Here is a 23,448-nt window from a genome sequence, read left to right as displayed (position 1 = left end):
GAGTGGCCAGACAGAAGCCACTCCTCAGTAAAAGGTACATGACAGCCTGCTTGGAGTTTGCCAAAAGGCACCTAAAGGACTCTGACATTGAGAAACAAGATTCTCTGGTCTGATGAAACCGAAGATTGAACTCTTTGGCTTAAATGCCAAGCGTCACGTCTGGAAGAAACCTGGTACCATCCCTACGGTGAAGCATGGTTGTGGCAGCATGCAGTGGGGATGTTTTTCAGCGGCAGGGACTGGGAGACCAGTCAGGATCGAAGGAAAGATGAACACAGAAAGATCCTTGATGAAAACCTGCTCCAGAGTGCTCAGGACCACAGACTGGGGCAAAGGTTCACTTTCCAACAGGACCATGACCCAAAGCACACAGCGAAGACAGTGCAGGAGTGGCTTCGGGACAAGTCTCTGAATGTCCTTGAGTGGCCCAGCCAGAGCCCGGACTTCAACCAGATCGAACATCTCTGGAGAGACCTGAAAAAATTACATAACACACATGGAATCATGTAGTAACCAAAACGGTGTTAAACAAATCAAAATATATTTCAGATTCTTCAAAGTAGCCACCCTTTGCCTTGATGACAGCTTTGCACACTCTTGGCCTTCTCTCAACCAGCTTCATTAGCTAGTCACCTGTAATGCTTTTCGAACAGTCTTGAAGGAGTTCCTACATATGCTGAACACTTGTTGGCTGCTTTTCCTTCACTCTGTGGTCCAACTCATCCCAAACCATCTCAATTGGGTTGAGGTTCGGGTGATTGTGTTGGGTCATTGTCCTGTTGAAAAACAAATGATAGTCCCACTAAGCACAAACCAGATGGGATGGTGTATTGCTGCAGAGTGCTGTGGTAGCCATGCTGGTTAAGTGTCCCTTGAATTCTAAATACATCACTGACAGTGTCACCAGCAAAGCACCATCACACCACCACCTCCACGCTTCACGGTGGGAACCACACATGCGGAGATCATCCGTTCACCTACTCTGCGACTCATTAAGACACGGCGGTTACAACGAAAAATCTCAAATTTGGATTCATCAGACCAAAGGACAGGTTTCCACCGGTCTAATGTTCATTGCTTGTGTTTCTTGGCCCAAGCATGTCTCTTCTTCTTATTGGTGTCCTTTAGTAGTGGTTTCTTTGCAGCAATTAGACCATGATGGCCTGACTCACGCAGTCTCCTCTGAACAGTTGACATGTCTGTTACTTGAACTCTTTGAAGCATTTATTTGGGCTGCAATCTGAGGTGCAGTTAATTGTCGATTTCTGAGGCTGGTAACTCTAATGAACTTATGCATCAGAGGTAACTCTGGGTCTTCCTTTCCTGTGGCGGTCCTCAAGAGAGCCAGTTTCATCATAGCGCTTGATGGTTTTTGCGACTGCACTTGAAGAAACTTTCAAATATCTTGACATGTTCCACCAGATTGACTGACCTCAATGTCTCTTAGCTTTTTTGCGCTGTTTTGCAGGCACACCTGTTAATTGAAATGCATTCCAGGTGACTACCTCATGAAGCTGGTTGAGACGATGCCAAGAATGGGCAAAGCTGTTATCAAGGAAAAGGGTGGCTATTTGAAGAATCTGAAATATATTTAAGATTTTTTTTTAACACTTTTTTTTGGTTACTACATGATTCCATATGTGTTATTTCATAATTGTGATGTCGTCACTATTTTACAATGTAGAAAATGGTACAAATAAAGAAAAACCCTTGAATGAGAAGGTGTCTGAAAGTTTGACTGGTACTCCCCGCCCCCATCCAACCCAATCAAAACCACAACCCACCCGATGCGCCAACAACGTTCAGAAAGAACAAAAGAGGAAAAAAGACAAGAACAAAGGAAAACAACAATGCAAATCCAGATGGGGTGTGAGCTGCTGTTCGCCAAGGCTTGGCATGTAATGAATCACTCATGCTCTTCCCCATTCTTTTGCATGTCTCTGATGTGGTTTATATAGTTGTGTGTTATGTTTCCTTCAGATCTCAAACATAAATATGGTCCATATCCATCAAGCGACTACCCTAATATCAGCAGTGCTAGTGAATTAATGTAAAAGCATTCCCTCTGCTCATCTCACTCCAGCTTGTAATTACCAAACACATTTCTCACTCTGAGAGACCAGTAACAGTAAACAGGCTTCCATTCACTGGCTAACAGTGTTGCCTCCTTTTGAACTGTAGGTGTTTTAGTACAGGCTCCTTTGTTAGTCCTCCTGCTCCATCGGTTGTCAGCTGGCTGCAGTCATTAGACGCCCTCCATCCTCTGCATGTTGTCAGCTAGCTCTGTCTGTCCAATGTGGCTGGTGTTTGTACAGTGCCTTCGGAAAGTATTCAGACCCCTTGACCTTTTCCACATTTTGTTACGTTACAGCCTTATTCTAAAATTGATAAAATATTTTTTCCCCCTCGTCAATCTACGCACAATACCACATAATGACAAAGCAAAATGCTTTTTAAAATTTTTGCAAATGTATTAAAAATAAACTGAAATGTTACATTAACTTAACTATTCAGACCCTTTACTCAGTACTTTGTGAAGCACCTTTGGCAGCGATTACAGCCATGATTATTCTTGGGTATGACACTATAAGCTTGGCACACTTGTATTTGGGGAGTTTCTCCCATTTCTCTCTGCAGATCCTCTCAAGCTCTGTCAGGTTAGATGGGGAGCATTGCTGCACAGCTATTTTCCAGTCTCCAGAGATGTTAGATCGGGTTCAAGTCTGAGCTCTGGCTGGGCCACTCTCCTGCATTGTCTTGGCTGTGTGCTTAGGGTCGTTGTCCTGTTGGAAGGTAAACCTTCGTCCTAGTCTGAGGTTCTCAACGCTCTGGAGCATGTTATCAAGGATCTTTTTGTACTTTGCTCCGTTTATCTTTGCCTCAATCCTGACTAGTCTACCAGTCCCTGCTGCTGAAAAACATCCCCACAGCACGATGCTGCCACCACCATGCTTCACTGTAGGATGGTGCCAGGTTTCCTCCAGACATGACGCTTGGAATTAAGGCCAAAGAGTTCAGTCTTGGTTTCATCAGACCAGAGAATCTTGTTTCTCATCATGGTCTGACAATCTTTAGGTGCCTTTTGGCAAACTCCAAGCGGGCTGTCGTGACTTTTACTGAGGAGTGGCTTCCGTCTGGCTACTCTACCATAAAGTACAGATAGGTAGAGTGCTGCAGAGATGGTTGTCCTTCTGGAAGGTTCCACCATCTCCACAGAGGAACTCTGGATCTCTGTCAGTGACCATCGGGTTCTTGGTCACCTCCCTGACCAAGGCCCTTCTCCCCTGATTGCTCAATTTGGCCGGGAGACCAGCTCTAGGAGTCTTGGTGGTTCCAAACTTCTTCCATTTTTAAGAATGATGAAGGCAACTGTGTTCGTGGGAACCTTCAATGTTGCAGACATTTTTTGGTACCCTTCCCCAGATCTGTGCCTCGACACAATCCTGTCTCGGAGCTCTACGGACAATTCCTTCGACCTCATGGCTTGGTTTTTGCTCTGACATGCACTGTCAACTGTGGGACCTTATATAGACAGGTGTGTGCCTTTCCAAATCATGTCCAATCAATTGAACTTACCACAGGTAGACTCCAAGTTGTAGAAACATCTCGAAGATTAGCAATGGATACAGGATGCCTTTGAGCTAAATTTTGAATCTCATAGCAAAGGGTCTGAATACTTATGTAAATAAGTTATTTCTGTTTTTATTTTCAATAAATGTGCAAACATTTCTAAAAAAAACTGTTTTCGCTTTGTCATTATGGGGTATTGTGTGTAGATTGCTAAGAAATTGTTTGTTTAATGAATTTGAGAATAAGGCTGTATTGTAACAATGTGTAAAAAGTCGAGGGGTCTGAATACTTACCGAAGGCACTTTCCGAAGGCACTGTTAAGCACTCCTCCCCTCTAATTGTTCTCCACGATGATATCAGGGATGGGACTGTTGATCTGTCTCGGTTCCTATATTCATTAGTCACATGCGATGTCGCCGACAACACTGGGCCGATTTGAACAAAACTAGGGTGAATGATCCGTCTTGCCATAGAGATCCGGCATTTACAAAATGACACTGATTGGCCCAAGGCGGGAGCTATAGTAATTAACTGAAATGTGTTAGTCACATGCGACATCTCAATTGTCCCAAGGGGGGGTGGGGGATGATGTTTTTAAAATGTATTTGGAATTTTTTCAACCTTTTATTTAACTAGGCAACTGTTGCTGTGTTTGTTACTGTTGTAAGTGTTACTGATGGTGTTAGCCAGCTGCACTCGCAACGCCATAGAACAAGGAGAGAAAGGAGGGCCAGGCTTGTGTGTGTGTGTGTGTGTGTGTGTGTGTGTTGGGAGGGTGGAGGTCGCTTAGTAGTTTGTTGGTTTACAGTATGAGGGGGAAGGGGGTGTTGCTGTTATACAGAGTGCTGCACAGGAGCAGCTGAGCCCCCTCCCGCTCGCTCACGCTTTCTTTCTCTCTCAATTTCAAATAAATTCTCTCGCTCTCTGTCAATTTCAATTCTCTTGTTTGCTCGCTCTCCTCTCTCCCCTCTCTCTGACATGTGACAGATAGGCAGTGAGCATGCAGGTCAGGGAGGCTGTCAGAGGAGTGCCTGTGAATCTTTAGTACCCCATCGGCATAATTTCCCCTTTGACACAACCCCTATCCATACTGCCCCAACCCCCTCCCTCTCTCAACTGCCCTCTCCACCAGCACGCCCCCCCCTCCCCAATCCTCCCTGTTTCTAGCTCCTAGCCAACATTGCAGTATATATTTTTGGGGGTGTTAATGTTTAAAAAAAATATTTGTATTAACTATAGCCGAAAATAACTTTTGGACATTAGATAGGTGGTCCCTCAACAGAGGGACCACCTCGACTTCCCTGACCTGGATCCTTTGAACTTCCTGAGGCAGCTCTATTCATCCCTGGGGCTGAATAGAGCTGTCCAGAGAATACTTTATTGTCCAGAGTTCCCTGTACAATAAAGTAGACAACCTCATGGCGAGGATCTCCTTCCAGACATACATCAAGGACTATAAAATACCATTTCTTTTTTTACTGAATCCTGTCTCTCTCTGCATATATTGGCCACATCCATTTAGCCAGCGGGTTTCTCTGTCCATAGTGTAAAGAGGAGGGAAAAAGAAAGGCGGTGAGGTTTGTTTCATGATTAACAACTGTGTGAATGTGGTAACATACAGCAACTTAAGTCCTTTTGTTTTCCCGATCTGGAATACCTCACCATCAAATGCCAACCGCATTACCTCCCAGGATGATAATTTTCTTAGCTGCCGTGTATATTACCCCCCAAGCCAGCACCGCTCTCAAGGAACTACACTGGACTTGTGCAAACAGAAAACCGCATGTCCTGAGACCACATTTTAGTGTAGCTGGGGACTTTAATAAAGAAAACGCTACCGACATTCTATCAACACATCTCCTGTGCTACACATGCATCACGTACACTGGATCATTGCTACTCTCCCTTCTGGGACGGCTACAAGGCCCTTACCTCCCTTTTTGCAAATCGGATCACGCCTCCATTCTGCTCCTCCCCACCTATAGGCCGAAACTTAAACTAGAGCACCCGTGGTAAGGACTGTTCAGTGTTGGTCTGACCAGTTGGAATATGTTCTTCAAGATTGTTTTGATCACGCTGACTGGAAATGTTCAGGGTCGCCTCTGAGAATAGACATATGCACTGACATATGTCAAGATTGTTGTTCTCACTGTGACAATTTAGAATGTATCCAAACCAAAAACCGAGGAAAACTGAAAGCGCTAACCACCATATTTAACCATGGCAAGTTGACTGGAAATATGGAGAAACAGACCAGCTATGACCTCCGTAAGGCAATCCGAGGCAAAACGACACTAGAGGGACAAAGTGGAGTCGCAATTCAATGGCTCAGACATGAGACGTATGTGTCAGAGACTACAGACTATCACGGGTTATAAAGAGAAAGCCAGCCACGTCGTGGACACCTATGTCTTGCTCCCGGATTAGCTAAACACCTTCGCCCGTTTTCAGGAAAACTTGATCGAGCCACCGACACTGGCTCATGAGGACTGTGTATTCTCAGTGGCCGCATGTTTACCGTCGCAAGGCTGCCAGCCCAGATGGCATCACAAGCTGCATTTTCAGAGCATGTGCAGACTGTAGTGATCTATCCCAGTCTGTGGTCCCCACTTGCTTCAAGATGTCCGCCATTGTTCCTGAATCCAAAAAAGCGAAGGTAACTGAATTAAATGACTATTGCCCCGTAACACTTATTTACTTCTACCATCATGAAGTGCTTTGAGAGGCTAGTTAAGGACCACATAACCTTAACCGGCAACCTTGACCCACTACAATTCTGATAAAAACTTAACAGACCCACGGACGACTTAATCGCTGTTGCGTTGCACACGGCCCTATCCCACCTGGACAAGAGATACATATGTAAGAATGCTGTTCATCGACTACAGCTCAGCCTTCAACTAGAGGTCGGCCGATTAATCAGAATGGCCGATTAATTAGGGCCGATTTCAAGTTTTCATAACAATCGGTAATCGGTATTTTTGGACACCGATTTGCCGATTTTGTATTTTTTTGTTGTATTTTTACTATTTATTAAAAAAACTTTTTTGTTAATTTATATTTAAAAAAATATATATTTATTTTTATTTAAAAAAATATATATTTTTACACCTTTTATTTAACTAGGCAAGTCAGATTAAGAACACATTCTTATTTTCAATGACGGCCTAGGAACGGGGTTAACTGCCTTGTTAAGGGGGGATTCGTTTTTGCAACCTTCTGGTTACTAGTCCAACGCTCTAACCACCTGCCTTACATTGCACTCCAGGAGGACTACCTGACTACCTGTTACGCGAGGACAGCAAGAAGCCAAGGTAAGTTGCTAGCTAGCATTAAACGTATCTTATAAAAAACGATCAATCTTAACATAATCACTAGTTAACTACACATGGTTGATGATATTACTAGTTTATCTAATGTGTCATGCGTTGCATATAATCGATGCGGTGCCTGTTAATTTCTCATGGAATCATAGCCTACTTCGACAAACGGGTGATGATTTAACAAGCGCATTTGCGAAAAAAGCATTGTCGTTGCACCAATGTACCTAACCATAAACATCAATGCCTTTCTTTAAAATCAATACACAAGTATATATTTTTAAACCTGCATATTTAGTTAATATTGCCTGCTAACATGAAATTGTGACACTGCTCTTGCGTTCATTGCCTGGCTCATTGCGAACTAATTTGCCAAAATTTTACGTAATTATGACATACCATTTTAAAATGATTGGAATGAATTATCCAAAGAGAGTTTAAAGAAGATTTTTGCAATGTAAACCACCCGTTAGATAAAATACAGACAGGTTTGTATTTCACTGAATGAAAAAAACATTTTGTTTTCGAGATGATAGTTTCTGGATTCGACCATATTAATGACCTAAGGCTCGTATTTCTGTGTGTTTATTATAATTAAGTCTATGATTTGATAGAGCAGTCTGACTGAGTGGTGGTAGGCACCAGCAGGCTCTTAAGCATTCATTCATACAGCACTTTCGTGCGTTTTGCCAGCAGCTCTTCGCAATGCATTGCGCTGTTTATGACTTCAAGCCTGTCAACTCCCAAGATTAGGCTGGTGTAACCGATGTGAAATGGCTAGCTAGTTAGCGGGTGCACGCTAATAGCGTTTCAAACGTCACTCGCTCTGAGACTTGGAGTAGTTGTTTCCCTTGCTCTGCTTGGGTAATGCTGCTTCGAGGGTGGCTGTTGTCGATGTGTTCCTGGTTCGAGCCCAGGTAGGAGCGAGGAGAGGGACGGAAGCTATACGTTACACTGGCAATACTAAAGTGCCTGTAAGAACATCCAATAGTCAAAGGTATATGAAATACAAATCGTATTGAGAGAAATAGTCCTATAATTCCTATAACTACAACCTAAAACTTCTTACCTGGGAATATTGAAGACTCATGTTAAAAGGAACCACCAGCTTTCATATGTTCACATGTTCTGAGCAAGGCACTTAAACGTTAGCTTTCTTACATTGCACATATTGCATTTTTACTTTCTTCTCCAACACTTTGTTTTTGCATTATTTAAACCAAATTGAACGTGTTTCATTATTTGAGGCTAAATTGATTTTATTGATGTATTATATTAAGTTAAAATAAGTGTTCATTCAGTATTGTTGTAATTGTCATTATTACAAATATATAAAAAAAAATAGGCAGATTTTAATCGGTATCGGCTTTTTGGCCCCCCAATAATCAGTATCGGTGTTGAAAAATCATAATCGGTCGACCTCTACCTTCAACACCATAGTTCCCTCCTAACTCCATCACTAAGCTCAGGGCCCTGGGTCTGAACCTCTCCCTGTGCAACTGTGTTCTGGACTTCTTGATAGGCCGACCCCAAGTGGTGAAGGTAAACAACACCTCCGCCATGCTAATCTTCATCACGGGGGCCCCACAGGGGTGCATGCTCAGCTCCCTCCTGTAAATGTTCACCCGTGACTGCGTGGCCACGTACGTCGCCAGCTCAATCATTAAGTTTGCTGACGACACAACAGTGGTTGGCCTGATTACCAACAATGACTAGACAGCCTACAGGGAGGAGGTAAGGGTCCTGGCAGAGTGGTGCTAGGAAAATAACCTCTCCCTCAATGTCATCGAAACAAAGGAGCTGATCGTGTATTACAGCAGAAAGAGCACATCCCCATCTACATCGACGGGGCCACAGTGGAGAGGGTCAAAAGCTTCAAGTTTCTTGGCACGCACGTCACTGACGACCCAAAATGGTCCTTTCTCACACAGTGTGGTAAAGAAGGTGCAAAAGCGCCTCTTGAACCTCTGGAGGCTGAATAAATTCGGCTTGGTCAATAAGACCCTCACAAACTTGCACCATTGAGGATCCTGTCGCACTGTATTACTGCCTAGTACTGCAATTGAACTATCTGCAACCGCCGGGCTCTCCAGAGGGTGGTGCAGTCAGCCCAATGCATCATCGGGGGCACACTGCCTACCCTCCAGGACATCTACAGCACCTGGTGTCACAGCAAAGCCAATAAAATCATCAAGGGCCATGGCCTGTTCAACCCACTACCATCTAGAAGGCGGAGAGAGTACAGGTACATCAAAGCTAGGACGGAGAGACTGAAAAACAGCTTCTAGCTAAAGACCATCACACGGTTACATGCTGACCAGACCGGACACGTCGCATGCGCGAGCGTTGCAAAATAAATTTTGAAATCCATGTTATTCAATTATTGTACCCACACTGCTCACATGCGCCAACGAGCGTCTGCAATGCCAAGGGCTAAAATGGAACTCCTTTCTATTTCTGACGCAGATCGCGCTGAAAGTCCTGCCTCTCCCATCTCATTGGTTTATAGAAGCAGGTACCCACGTGCCATCTCCTCATTGGTTATACCCACGTGGGTGATTGAAAGACGAACTGTTTTGCCGGTAGTCGTGGTAATACTATGAAAGTTTAGATGCCAATCACCATATAAGTTCAAAGATGAAAAAGACTGGAAGGAGGAGAGATGACTAGAAACTTTGGCTGTTTTATGTCTGGATTAATTGGCGGAGTAGAGGAGCTTGTGCATTTCAGGTAAAATAATAACTCAATGTGTATATCCCAGGACAAATTAGCTAGCAACAGCAAGCTAGCTAAATAGGACAAATTAGCTAGCAAGTGCATGCTAACTAGCTAAATTGCCATACATGTTTAAAGCTTTTCGACCTGTCCCCAAATTGTCATTGGTTCAGAGTTTGTTTTGATATTTTAACTTGCGTGTCGTGATCGCGTTTGGTGTAGGGGGACAAAATACATTTATTCACGATAGCGCACGCGCGCAGCCGGTTTGGGTTCCATGTTAAAAAGTCACCACGAGCCAGCCTCTGCTCAATACCCTGCCCTGAACCTTAGTGTCTGTTACTAGCCGGCTACCACCCGATACCATACCCTGCACCTTAGACTGTTTTGCCCTATGTACAGGGCAAAGCCAAGAGTATGCCAAGAGTGTGCAAAGCTGTCAAGGCAAAGGGTGGCTACTTTGAAGAATCTCAAATATATTTTGATTTGTTTTAACACTTTTTTTTGGTTACGACATGATTCCATATGTTGTTTCATAGTTTTGATGTCGTCACTATTATTCTGCAATGTAAAAAAAAAAAAAAAAACTTGAAATGAGTAGGTGTGTCCAAACTTTTGACTGGTACTGTATTTACTCTACAATTTCAACCATTTTACTGAGTTATAGTTCATATAAGGAAATCAGTCAATTGAAATAAATTCATTAGGCCCTAACCTATGGATTTCACATGACTGGGCAGGGGCGCAGCCATTGTTGGGCCTGGGAGGGCGTAGGCCCAGCCACTTGAGTCAGGCCCAGCCAATCAGAATGAGATTTTCCCCACAAAAGGGCTTTATTAGACAGAAATACTCCAGTTTCATCAGCTGTTCGTGTGGCTGCTCTCAGACGATCCCGCAGGTGAAGAAGCCAGATATGGAGGTTCTGGGCTGGCGTGGTTACACTTGTGAGGCCGGTTGGACATACTACCAAAATGATGTTGGAGGCGGCTTATGGTAGAGAAATTAACATTAAATTATCTGGCAACAGCTCTGGTGGACATTCCTGCAGTCAGCATGCCAAATGCACGCGCCTTCAAAACTTGAGACATCTGTGGCATTGTGTCGTGTGACAAAACAGCACATTTTAGAGTAGCCTGTTATTGTCCACAGCGCAAGGTGCACCTGTCTAATAATCATGTTTAATCAGTTTCTTGATATGCCATATCTGTCAGGTGGATGGAATATCTTGGCAAACGAGAAGTGCGCACTAGCAGGGATGAAAACAAATTAAATTCTTGTTCCGTATTAGAGGTCTACCGATTTAAATTAGGGCCGATTTTCATAACAATCGGTAATCGGCATTTTTGGACACCAATTATAGCTGATTACATTGCACTCCACGAGGAGACTGCCTGTCATGCGAGTGCAGCAAGGAGCCAAGGTAAGGTGCTAGCTAGCATTAAACTTATCTTATAAAAAACAATCAATCTTAACGTAATCAGTTCTACCAAATTTCCATCAACATGTTAAATGTGCAACCAGAGGGGAAAAATTCTAGATCACCTGTACTCCAGACACAGAGACGCGTACCAAGCTCTCCCTCGCCTTCCATTTGGTAAATCCGACCACAACTCTATCCTCCTGATTCCTGCTTACAAGCTAAAATTAAAGCAGGAAGCACCAGTGACTCGGTCTATAAAAAAGTGGTCAGATGAAGCAGATGCTAAACTACAGGACTGTTTTGCTATCACAGACTGGAAAATGTTAGCATTGACGGGTACACCACATCAGTCACTGGCTTTATCAACAAGTGCATCGAGGACGTCGTCCCCACAGTGACTGTACGTACATACCCCAACCAGAAGCCATGGATTATAGGCACCACTCGCACTGGGCTAAAGGGTAGAGCTGCCGCTTTCAAGGTGCGGGACTCTAACCCGGAAGCTTACAAGAAATCCTGCTATGCCCTGCGACGAACCATCAAACAGGCAAAGCGTCAATACAGGGATAAGATTGAATCATAAGACGAGCGTCGGAGCCGGTGTAGTATGTGGCAGGGCTTGCAAACTATTACAGACTACAAAGGGAAGCACAGCCGCGAGCTGCCCAGTGACACCATCCTACCAGCTAAATCACTTCTATGATCGCTTCAAGGCAAGCAACACTGAGGCATGCATGAGAGCATCAGCTGTTCCGGACGACTGTGTGATCACACTCTCCGTAGTCGACGTGAATAACACCTTTAACCTCTCTGGGCTAGGTGGCACCAAATCGTCCCACCTACGTAACAGCCAGTTGAATCCTGTGGCGCGATTTTCAAATACCTTAGAAATGCTATTACTTCAATTTCTCAAACATATGACTATTTTACAGCTATTTAAAGACAAGACTCTCGTTAATCTAACCACACTGTCCGATTTCAAAAAGGCTTTACAACGAAAGCAAAACATTAGATTATGTCAGCAGAGTACCCAGCCAGAAATAATCAGACACCCATTTTTCAAGCTAGCATATAATGTCACATAAACCCAAACCACAGCTAAATGCAGCACTAACCTTTGATGATCTTCATCAGATGACACACCTAGGACATTGTTATACAATACATGCATGTTTTGTTCAATCAGTTCATATTTATATCAAAAACCAGCTTTTTACATTAGCATGTGACGTTAAGAACTAGCATACCCCCCGCAAACTTCCGGGGAATTTACTAACAATTTACTAAATTACTCACGATAAACGTTCACAAAAAACATAACAATTATTTTAAGAATTATAGATACAGAACTCCTCTATGCACTCGATATGTCTGATTTTTAAAATAGCTTTTTGGTGAAAGCACATTTTGCAATATTCTAAGTACATAGCCCAGGCATCACGGGCTCGCTATTTAGACACCCGGCAAGTTTAGCCTTCACCAAAATCAGATTTACTATTACAAAAGTTTGATTACCTTTTGTTGTCTTTGTCAGAATGCACTCCCAGGACTGCTACTTCAATAACAAATGTTGGTTTGGTCCAAAATAATCCATCGTTATATCCGAATAGCGGCGTTTTGTTCGTGCGTTCCAGAAACTATCCGAAATGGTAAATCAGGGTCGCGCGCATGGCGCATTTTGTGACAAAAAAATTCTAAATATTCCATTACCGTACTTCGAAGCATGTCAACCGCTGTTTAAAATCAATTTTTACGCAATTTATCTCGTAAAAAAGCGATAATATTCCGACGCGGAATCTCCTTTTTGGTAAACAGAGGAAAAAACACAAAGACGGGGGAAGCCAGTGCACGCGCCTAAGCCCACTGTCCCTTGATCGGACACTTGAGAAAGGCGATAATGTGTTTCAGCCTGGGGCTGGAATGACGACATTCAGGTTTTTCCCAGGCTCTGAGAGCCTATGGAAGACGTAGGAAGTGTCACGTTAGAGCAGAGATCCTTTGTAATGGATAGAGATGGCAAAGAAGTTCAAGAAATGGTCAGACAGGGTACTTCCTATACAGAATCTTCTCACGTTTTGGCCTGCCAAATGAGTTCTGTTATACTCACAGACACCATTCAAACAGTTTTAGAAACTTTGGAGTGTTTTCTATCCAAAGCTAATAATTATATGCATATTCTAGTTTCTGGGCAGGACTAATAATCAGATTAAATCGGGTACGTTTTTTATCCAGCCGTGAAAATACTGCCCCCTAGCCATAACATGTTAACCTCTCTTGGGGCGTCCCACCCACGGTTCACACTATTCAACAGCCAGTGAAAAATCTGAGCGCCAAATTCAAAACCAGAAAATGTCATAATTCAAAGTTCTCAAACATATGACTATTTTACACCATTTTAAAGATACACATCTCCTTAATGTAACCACATTTTCCGATTTCAAAAGGGCTTTATGGCGAAAGCATAAAGTTAGATTATGTTAGGACAGTTCCAACACACGAAAAACCACACAGCGATTTTCCTAGCAAGGACGGGCGTCACAAAAAACAGAAAACCAGCAAAAATTATGCACTTACCTTTGACAATCTTCATCAGATGACACTCCTAGGACATCATGTTACACAATACATGCATTTTTTTGTTCGATCAAGTTGATATTTATATCCAAAAACAGCATTTTACATTGGCGCGAGATGTTCAGAAAATATTTTGCTTCCAATACTGCCGGTGAATCAGCACTATAATTGACAAAAATACTCAAACGTTGATAAAATATTAAACTGTTATTCAAAGAATTATAGATGAACATCTCCTTTATGCAACCGCTGTGACAGATTTAAAAAAAGATTCACGGGGAAAGCACACTTTGCAAGAATCTGAGTACTGCGCTCAGAAAAAGACATCAAGCAATACAGATACCCGCCATTTTGGAGTCATCTAAAATCATAAATAGCATTAGAAATATTCACTTACCTTTTGATGATCTTCATCAGAAGGCACTTCCAGGAATCCCAGGTCCACAATAAATGTTGTTTTGTTCGATAAAGTCCATAATTTATGTCCAAATACCTCCTTGTTGTTTGCGCGTTCAGTAAGCTACTCCAAGTGTAGAAAGCGTGGCCAAAATGTCACGACGAAAAGTAAAAAAAAGTTATATTTACGTTTGTTCAAACATGTCAAACGTTGTATAGCATCAATCTTTAGGGCCTTTTTAACTTAGAACTTCAATAATATTCCAACCGGATGATTCCAATGTCTTGAAAAACGTTTTGGAACACAGCTGCCCCTCATGTGAATGCGCGCCAATGAACTCATGTGCTTTCCTGAGTCAACAACTTCCAACTACTTTTGTTCGCTCTCTGTTCACCATAGACACCTCAAACAACTTTCTAAAGACTGTTGACATCTAGTGGAAGCCTTAGGAAGTGCTAAATGAACCCTAAGTCACTGTCAGATAGGCAATGACTTGAAAAGACTACAAGAACCAGATTTCCCATTTGCTGGTTGGATTTTTCTCAAGTTTTTGCCTGCCATTTGAGTTCTGTTATACTCACAGACATCATTCAAACAGTTTTAGAAACCTCAGAGTGTTTTATATCCAAATCTACTAATAATATGCATATTCTAGTTCCTGGGCCCGAGTAGTAGGCCGTTTAATTTGGGTACGTTTTTCATCCGGCCGTGAAAATACTGCCCCCTACCCAAGAGGTTAATATTGCCTGCTAACATGAATTTCTTTTAACTAGGGAAATTGTGTCACTTCTCTTGCTTTCTGTGCAATAGAGTCAGGGTATATGCAGCACTTTGGGCCGCCTGGCTCATTGCGAACTGTGTGAAGACCATTTCTTCCTAACAAAGACAGCCAACTTTGGCAAACCGTGGATAATTTAACAAAAGCGCATTTGCGAAAAAAGCACAATTGTTGCACGAATGTACCTAACCATAAACATCAATGCCTTTCTTAAAATCAATACACAGAAGTATACATTTTTTAAAACCTGTATATTTAGTTAAAATAAATTTATGTTAGCAGGCAATATTAACCAGGGAAATTGTCACTTATCTTGTGTTCATTGCACGCAGAGTCAGGGTATATGCAACAAATTGAGCCACCTGGCTCGTTGCGAACTAATTTGCCAGAATTTTACATAATTATGACATAGCATTGAAGGTTGTGCAATGTAACAGCAATATTTAGACTTATGGATGCCACCCGTTAGATAAAATACGGAACGGTTCCGAATTTCACTGAAAGAATAAACATTTTGTTTTCGAAATGATAGTTTCCGGATTTGACCATATTAATGACCTAAGGCTCGTATTTCTGTGTTATTATAATATAATTAAGTCTATGATTTGATAGAGCAGCACTTTCCTGCATTTGCCAGCAGCTCTTCTGTGATTCAAGCATTGCGCTGTTTATGACTAATCCCGAGATTAGGCTGGCGATACTGAAGTACCTATTAGAACATCCAATAGTCAAAGGTATATGAAATACAAATGGTATACAGAGAAATAGTCCGATAATAACTACAACCTAAAACACTAATGAGTCACATGACACCGGGGAGGGAAAATAGCTAATTGGGCCCAATTTAGACATTTTCACTAAGGGGTGTACTCACTTTTGTTGCCAGCGGTTTAGACATTAATGGCTGTGTGTTGTCTTATTTTGAGGGGACAGCAAATTTACACTGTTTACAAGCTGTACACTCACTGCTTTACATTGTAGCAAAGTGTCATTTCTTCTGTGTTGTCACATGAAAATATATACTAAAATATTTACAAAAATGTGAGGGGTGTACTCACTTTTGTGAGATACTGTGTATATATAAATAAATAAATCGGCCGATTTTAATCAGTATCGGCCTTTTCTGGTCCTCCAATAATCGGTATCGGCGTTGAAAAATCATAATTGGTCGACCTCCTATTCCATGTATATTCCTGACTTTGACATTGCTCATTCTGATATTTCTTAATGTTTTTTTTCTTTTGGACTATGTGAGTATTGATTTCTAGGTATTATTACTGCACTGTTGGAGCTAGAAACACCTGCGATAACATCTGCAAATCTCTGTACAGGACCAATAAACCTTGATTCGATCTCTGCTCTGCCTCCAGCTAACACAGCAGTGTCTGAGGGCTTCCCTGCATATTAATCTCTGTTACAGGACTGAGACTGCTGCTATGGCCCAGCATATATCTATTTTACAGAGGGTTCCTTTCATTGGATTTTAATTTGCTCTCTCTTCCTCAAAGGCTTTCTTTTTCTCAGTGTCTCCCCCCTCCTTTAGTTACCAGTCTAATAGGACAGGAGAGGATGTGGAGGAGAATGTGATTTGGTGCAGAGCTAAATCACATTTGTGTTGAGGAATGAGTGAGTGAGTAATGTCACCGATGTGGAAGGAGAGGGAGGCAGACCGACATGGGCTGCCATTTATCCAAGTGATCATCTGAGTGGCGATGTTTGAGAAAAGCTGCTGCCACTCTGCTCGCTTCAGTGAATAAGTATGATGACAAATGGCTCTGAAAGGTAGCACCCACACACTGTTAGGCTGTGTAGAATTATTATTTTATTTATTTGAGGTTTGATTTAGATTGAGTAGGAGTTGTTTTCAACCTAACCTTTTATGTTTTTCTCTCCCTGCCTCTCTCCTGCTCTCTGACTCTCTCCTGCTCTCTGCCTCTCTCCTGCTCTCTGCCTCTCTCCTGCTCTCTGCCTCTATTCTGTGTGTTTTCTTCAGCGTGTAAACCTTGGTAATACAGAGAGCAGTGTCAGTGCAGGGGGTGTGTGTCCTTGTTTTTGAAATAAAAGCACTTTTTTTGTCCATTCTAAAATAACATCAAATTAATCCGAAATACAGTGTAGACATTGTTAATGTTGGAAATGACTATTATAGCTGGAAGAAATCTATTCAGAACAGCGCAAACTGTCTCAAACCAGAATAGAAAGAGGAGTGGGAGGCCCCGGTGTGCAACTGAGCAAGAGGACAAGTACATTAGAGAAACAGATGCCTCTCAAGTCCACAACTGGCAGCTTCATTAAATAGTACCCGCAAAACACCAGTCTCAACGTCAACAGTGAAGAGGCGACTCCGGGATGCTGGCCTTCTAGGCAGAGTTGCAAAGAAAAAGCCATATCTCAAACTGGCCGATAAAAATAATCAATTAAGATGGACAAAAGAACACAGACACTGGACAGAGGAACTCTGACTAGAAGGCCAGCATCCCGGAGTCGCCTCTTCACGGTTGACGTTGAGACTGGTGTTTTGTGGGTACTATTTAATGAAGCTGCCAGTTGAGGACTTGAGGCGTCTGTTTCTCAAACTAGACACTCGTGTACTTGTCCTCTTGCTCAGTTGTGCACCGGGGCCTCCCACACCTTTCTATTCTGGTTGGAGCCAGTTTGCTCTGTTCTGTGACGGGAGTAGTACACAGCATTGTACGAGACCTTCAGTTTCTTGGCAATTTCTTGCATGGAATAGCCTTCATTTCTGAGAACAAGAATAGACTGACGAGTTTCAGAAGAAAGTTCTTTGTTTCTGGCCATTTTGAGCTTGTAATCAAACCCACAAATGCTGATGCTCCAGATACTCAATTAGTCTAAAGAAGGTCAGTTTTATTGCTTCTTTAATCAGGACAACAGTTTTCAGCTTTGCAAATAAATTCATTAAAAATCCTTCAATGTGGTTTTCTGGATTTTTTTTCTTCTAATTTTGTCTGTCATAGTTGAAGTGTACCTATGATGAAAATTACAGGCCTCTCATCTTTTTAAGTGGGAGAACTTGCACAATTGGTGGCTGACTAAATACTTTTTTGCCCCACTGTATATAAATGGTAGATTATCAGACACGCAAAGAAGGTCTGATATCATTATTCCTGAAACAGGACCCAAGTGGTATATATAAAGATCCAGTCCATTTAAAAAATTGGAGACCTCATGCACTTCAGTGTTGTGATGCAAAAATCCTAGCAAAATGCTTGGCGCATAGAACTAAAAAAGTATTCAGATATTATTCATCCTAATCAGACAGGTTTTTTACATGGACGATACATTGGAGATAATATTAGACAAGTACTGGAAACAATAGAATACAATGAAATATTGGGGACACCAGGCCTGGTTGTCAAAGCTGATTTTGGAAAGGCTTTTGATAAAGTATGACTGGAGTTTATATATAAATGCCTAGATTATTTCAATTTTGAGGAATCTTATAAAATGGGTTAAAGTTATGTATAGTAACCCTAGGTGTAAAATAGTAAATAATGGCTACATCTCAAAGTTTAAAACCTATCTGGATGAGTAAAACAAGGTTGTCCACTATCGGCAAATCTATTTATTATTGCCATCGAAATCTTAGCTGTTAAAATTAGATCAAACAATAATATTAAGGGATTAGAAATCGGTGGCTTAAAAACAAAGGTGATTAATGTTTTCTTTTAAAACCACAATTAGAATCTCTCCACGGCTTCATATAACATCTAGATACTTTTGCTATCCTCTCTGGATTAAAACCAAATTATGAGGCACATATTACATATTGGATCACTAAAAAAAATCACATTTTACATGACCATGTAGTATACCAATTAAATTGTCTGACGGAGATGTGCACATACTCGGTATACAAATCCCAAAAGAAAGAAATGATCTCACTCCAATACATTTTTATAGAAAATTAGCAATAATAGATAAGATCTTGCTACCATGGAAAGGAAAATACCTGTCTATTTGTGGAAAAATCACCCTGATTTAACTTTTTAGTCATATTACAGTTTACCTATTTGCTTATGGTTTTGCCTACACCTAGTGACCTGCTTTTTAAATTATATGAACAAAAAAGATTACATTTTATTTGGAATGGCAAGGGCCTATTTGTATAACGAATATGAATTCGGAGGCCAGAAATTATTAAATATTAAAGCGTTAGACCTCTCACTAAAGGCATCAGTCATACAAAAGTTATACTTAAATACAAACTGTTTTTCTAGTAAATTGGTAGGAATGTCTCGTCCTATGTTAAAGAATGGCCTTTTTCCGTTTATTCAGATTACACCTGCTCACTTCCGGTTGTTTGAAAAGGAAATAATCTCCAAAATATCGTTATTTTTTAAACAAGCCTTAGAAAGTTGGTTGCAGTTTCAGTTTAATCCACCTGAAAAGACAGAACAAATAATACAACAAATATTGTGGTTAAACTCAAATATACTAATTGATAAAAAAAAAAAAACATTTTTCGAAGAAATGTTTAAAAAAGGTATAATTTTTGTGAATGATATCATAAATAGGACTGGTGGAGTTGTGTCACACATGCAGCTAACACAGACATATGGAAATGTCTGCTCTACCCAAAATTACAACCAGCTAATTGCAGCATTTCCACAAAAATGGAAGAGGCAAGTAGAAGGGGAAAAAAGTATGTCGGCCCTGTATTAAAGAACATAAATGTTAAAGAAAAGTGTGATGAATAAAAACATATACCAATTTCATTTAAGGACCAAAAAACTAACAGCTGTTCCATATAATTTGCTAAATAGTTGGGAAGAGATTTGCGATGTACCCAGTCCATGGCACATGGTTTATGAATTGATACGCAAAACAACGCCAGATTCAAAACTTCGAATTTTTCAATTTAAATTACTATACAAAATTCTTGCAACCAATAGATGTTATATATATGGGGGATACAATCTACCCAGCTCTGTAGATTTTTCTGTGAGGAGGCAGAGTCATTAGATCATTTATTTTGGTATTGTCCATATGTAGCTCGTTTTTGGTCACAGTTCCAGGAATGGCTGAAGAGTTGCAACATTTGCCTAGAACTAACGCTGCAGATAGCAATACTGAGTGATTTGAAAAGCCATAGTCAATCAGTCAATAATATACTAATTATTTTAGCAAAAATGTTTATTTTTTTTTTACAATCTGTAGAAGCTATGAGATTAGAAAGATTCAGTACTTTTGTCAAGCATCACAGCACAGTTGAAAAATATATGGCAAATAGAAATCCAAAATGGATGGTGTTAAGAGATAGATGGGAGGGGTTGAATGGAGCTGAAGGGTGGGACTAATAAGATAACCAATGTAAAACATACGGGGTCTGTAAAATGTATATAGATTCAGAAATTTTGTGAAATAGCACAGTTACAAGTAGAAATTAAACTGGATGTACATCAGAAATAGAGGAAGGACTAAAAACAAACAAAATATAACTATTGTAAAATAGATTGTGTCTGTAAAATGTGTATAAGATGTATAAACTGAAGGTAGAAGCCTTAGTGTTATTTTTTATTAGTTTACTCCAATTGGGGGAAGGGTGGTAGGGTTTGCGGGGAATAATGAAGGTATATTATAAAAAAAGTATATCTACAGTTGAAGTCGGAAGTTTACATACACCTTAGCCAAATACAGTTAAACTCAGTTTTTCACAATTCCTGACATTTAATCCTAGTAAAAAATTCCCTTTCTTAGGTCAGTTAGGATCACCAGTTTATTTTAAGAATGTGAAATGTCAGAATAATAGTAGAGAGAATGATTTATTTCAGCTTTTATTTCTTTCATTATATTCCAAGTGGGTCAGAAGTTTACATACACTCAATTAGTATTTGGTAGCATTGCCTTTAAATTGTTTAACTTGGGTCAAATGTTTTGGGTAGACTTCCACAAGCTTCCCACAATAAGTTGGGTGAATTTTGGCCCATTCCTCCTGACAGAGCTGGTGTAACTGAGTTTGTAGGCCTCCTTGCTTCAACTGTAGGTTTGTGGGCCTCCTTGCTCGCACACGCTTTTTCAGTTCTGCCCACAAATTTTCTATAGGATTGAGGTCAGGGCTTTGTGATGGCCACTCCAATATCTTGACTTTGTTGTCCTTAAGCCATTTTGCCACAACTTTGGAAGTATGCTCGGGGTCATTGTCCATTTGGAAGACCCATTTGCGACCAAGCTTTGACTTCATGACTGATGTCTTGAGATGTTGCTTCAATATATCCACATAATTTTCCATCCTCATGACGCCATCTATTTTGTGAAGTGCACCAGTCCTTCCTGCAGCGAAGCACCCCCACAACATGATGCTGCCAGCCCCGTACTTCACGGTTGGGATGGTGTTCTTCGGCTTGCAAGCCTCCCCCTTTTTCCTCCAAACATAACAATGGTCAATATGGCCAAACAGTTCTATTTTTGTTTCATCAGACCAGAGGGCATTTCTCCAAAAAGTACGGTTTTTGTCCCCATGTGCAGTTGCAAACCGTAGTCGGGCTTTTTATATGGCAGTTTTAGAGCAGTGGCTTCTTCCTTGCTGAGCGGCCTTTCAGGTTATGTCGATATAGGACTCGTTTTACTGTGGATATAGATACTTTTGTACCCGTTTCTTTCAGCGTCTTCACAAGATCCTTTGCTGTTGTCCTGGGATTGATTTCCACTTTTCGCACCAAAGTACGTTCATCTCTAGGAGACAGAACGCGTCTCCTTCCTGAGCGGTATGACGGCTGCGTGGTCCCATGGTGTTTATTCTTGCGTACTATTGTTTGTACAGATGAACGTGGTACCTTCAGGCGTTTGGAAATTGCTCCCAAGGATGAACCAGACTTGTGGAGTTCTACATAGTTCTTGGCTGATTTATTTTTATTTTCCCATGATGTCAAGCAAAGAGGCACTGAGTTTGAAGGTAGGCATTGAAATACATCCAAAGGTACACCTCCAAATGACTCAAATGATGTCAATTAGCCTATCAGAAGCTTCTAAAGCCATGACATACTTTTCGGGAATTTTCCAAGCTGTTTAAAGGCACAGTCAACTTAGTGTATGTAAACTTCTGACCCACTGGAATTGTGATACAGTGAATTATAAGTGAAATAATCTGTCTGTAAACAACTGTTGGAAAAATTACTTGTCATGCACAAAGTAGATGTTCTAACCGACTTGCCAAAACGATAGTTTGTTAACAAAACATTTGTGGAGTCGTTGAAAAACGAGTTTTGATGACTCCAACCCAAGTGTATGTAAACTTCCGAATTCAATTGTATATAGGTATGTGTATGAATATGTGTATATGTATGCACGTGTATGTATATGGATATATATATTTACCAAAAAAAGATATGGGGGATTGGAAATGATGCAGACAATTACATTGATGGAAGCAACAATCTTTCTGCAATATTAAGCTGTTCCACCCCTTAAAAAGGTGGAGAAATGATATATGTTTTTCTTAACTCTATTTCTTCAACTGCTTTGTTGGTTAAGGGCTTGTAAGTAAGCTTTTCATGGTGTTTTCGGTGCATGTGACAAAATAATTTGATAGATAGATAGAGCTGAGCGTTTGGTTTCCTTACGACTGATAGCTGTGCTCTGCTGTTTGTTCCCCTCAGACAATCACTCAACTGGGGAGATTAAAACGCTTCACCCAGGGAAGCATGGCCTTTTTCTCCACTTCTCTTTTTATTTTCTCTCATCCTCCCTCCTCGGGAAAGATGGAGAGAGAGAAAGGCAGGCAGGCTTTGATATTCTGCTCTCATACCTGTTCTGGAGTCACATGGTCGTGCCGTGTCGTCCTGCCGAGTCGTCCTGCCTGTTTTTATAATCTGTCTTTTTCCCCTCCTCCGCAGTGTTCCGTTTGGGCTGTTGTTTTTTTTCTGCTCTTGCTGCCTGCTGCCGCTCTGGTCCTCCGTTCTCAAGACACACCGCTGGTGTGCCATGTATGTTTATGTCTGCAGCATGCCGCGGGGCCAGAGAGTGCTTGCGGGCAGCAGTGGCAGTAGCGCTAATGCTGGTGTTAGCAGCAGCCGTGGTCTGTGTCTGTCCCTGCCTGAGCTCAGCTACTGTCTGTGTTTCCCCTGCACAGTGCTGCTCCAGCACGGAGCTGACCCCAACATACGCAACACTGACGGCAAGAGTGCCCTGGACCTGGCCGACCCATCCGCCAAGGCTGTACTCACCGGTAAGTGATAAGCTGCTTACTTTACCTCTTTTCATCTGTTTACCTCTCTCCCTCTATCTCTCTGTTTACCTCTATTGCCCTCTTTTCTCTCTCGCCACCTCCACTGTAATCTTTCTCAATTCCTCTCTCGACCTCTCGCTAACACTACCACTCTCACCTACATACCATTCTACCTACATACCTAGTGTTTTTTCTACCTCATGCTCTCAATTCAATTCAAGGGGTTTTATTGGCATGGGAAACATTTTTTGGCAAGTTTACATTGCCAAAGCAAGTGAAGTAGATAATAAACAAAAGTTAAATAAACAGTAAAAATGAACAGGAAACATTACACTCACAGAAGTCCCAAAAGAATAAAGACATTTCAAATGTCATATTATGTATATATACCGTGCTGTAACAATGTGCAAATGGTTAAAGTACAAAAGGGGAAAAAAATAAACATAAATATGGGTTGTATTTACAATGTTGTTTGTTCTTCACTGG

The 23,448-nt window shown here is 41.3% G+C and overlaps 1 protein-coding gene across 2 annotated transcripts in view; it reads left to right on the top strand.

Annotated features, from left to right (window-relative positions):
- The window catches only part of tnksa (tankyrase, TRF1-interacting ankyrin-related ADP-ribose polymerase a), a 155,026-nt gene that overhangs the window by 9,448 nt on the left and 122,130 nt on the right, over positions 1-23,448 (top strand). For both annotated transcript variants that reach the window (XM_045692441.2, XM_045692440.2), the window contains exon 3: positions 22,867-22,962. In XM_045692441.2, coding sequence (XP_045548397.2) covers positions 22,867-22,962 — 96 coding nt within the window. The remainder of the gene's footprint in view (positions 1-22,866; positions 22,963-23,448) is intronic.

This window comes from Salmo salar, chromosome 13 (genome assembly GCF_965601325.2).
Source record: "Salmo salar chromosome 13, fSalSal1, whole genome shotgun sequence".
Lineage (NCBI taxonomy): Eukaryota > Metazoa > Chordata > Actinopteri > Salmoniformes > Salmonidae > Salmo > Salmo salar.
The sequence above is the reverse complement of the archived record's forward strand: the minus strand, read 5'-3'. Positions and strand labels throughout refer to the sequence as shown.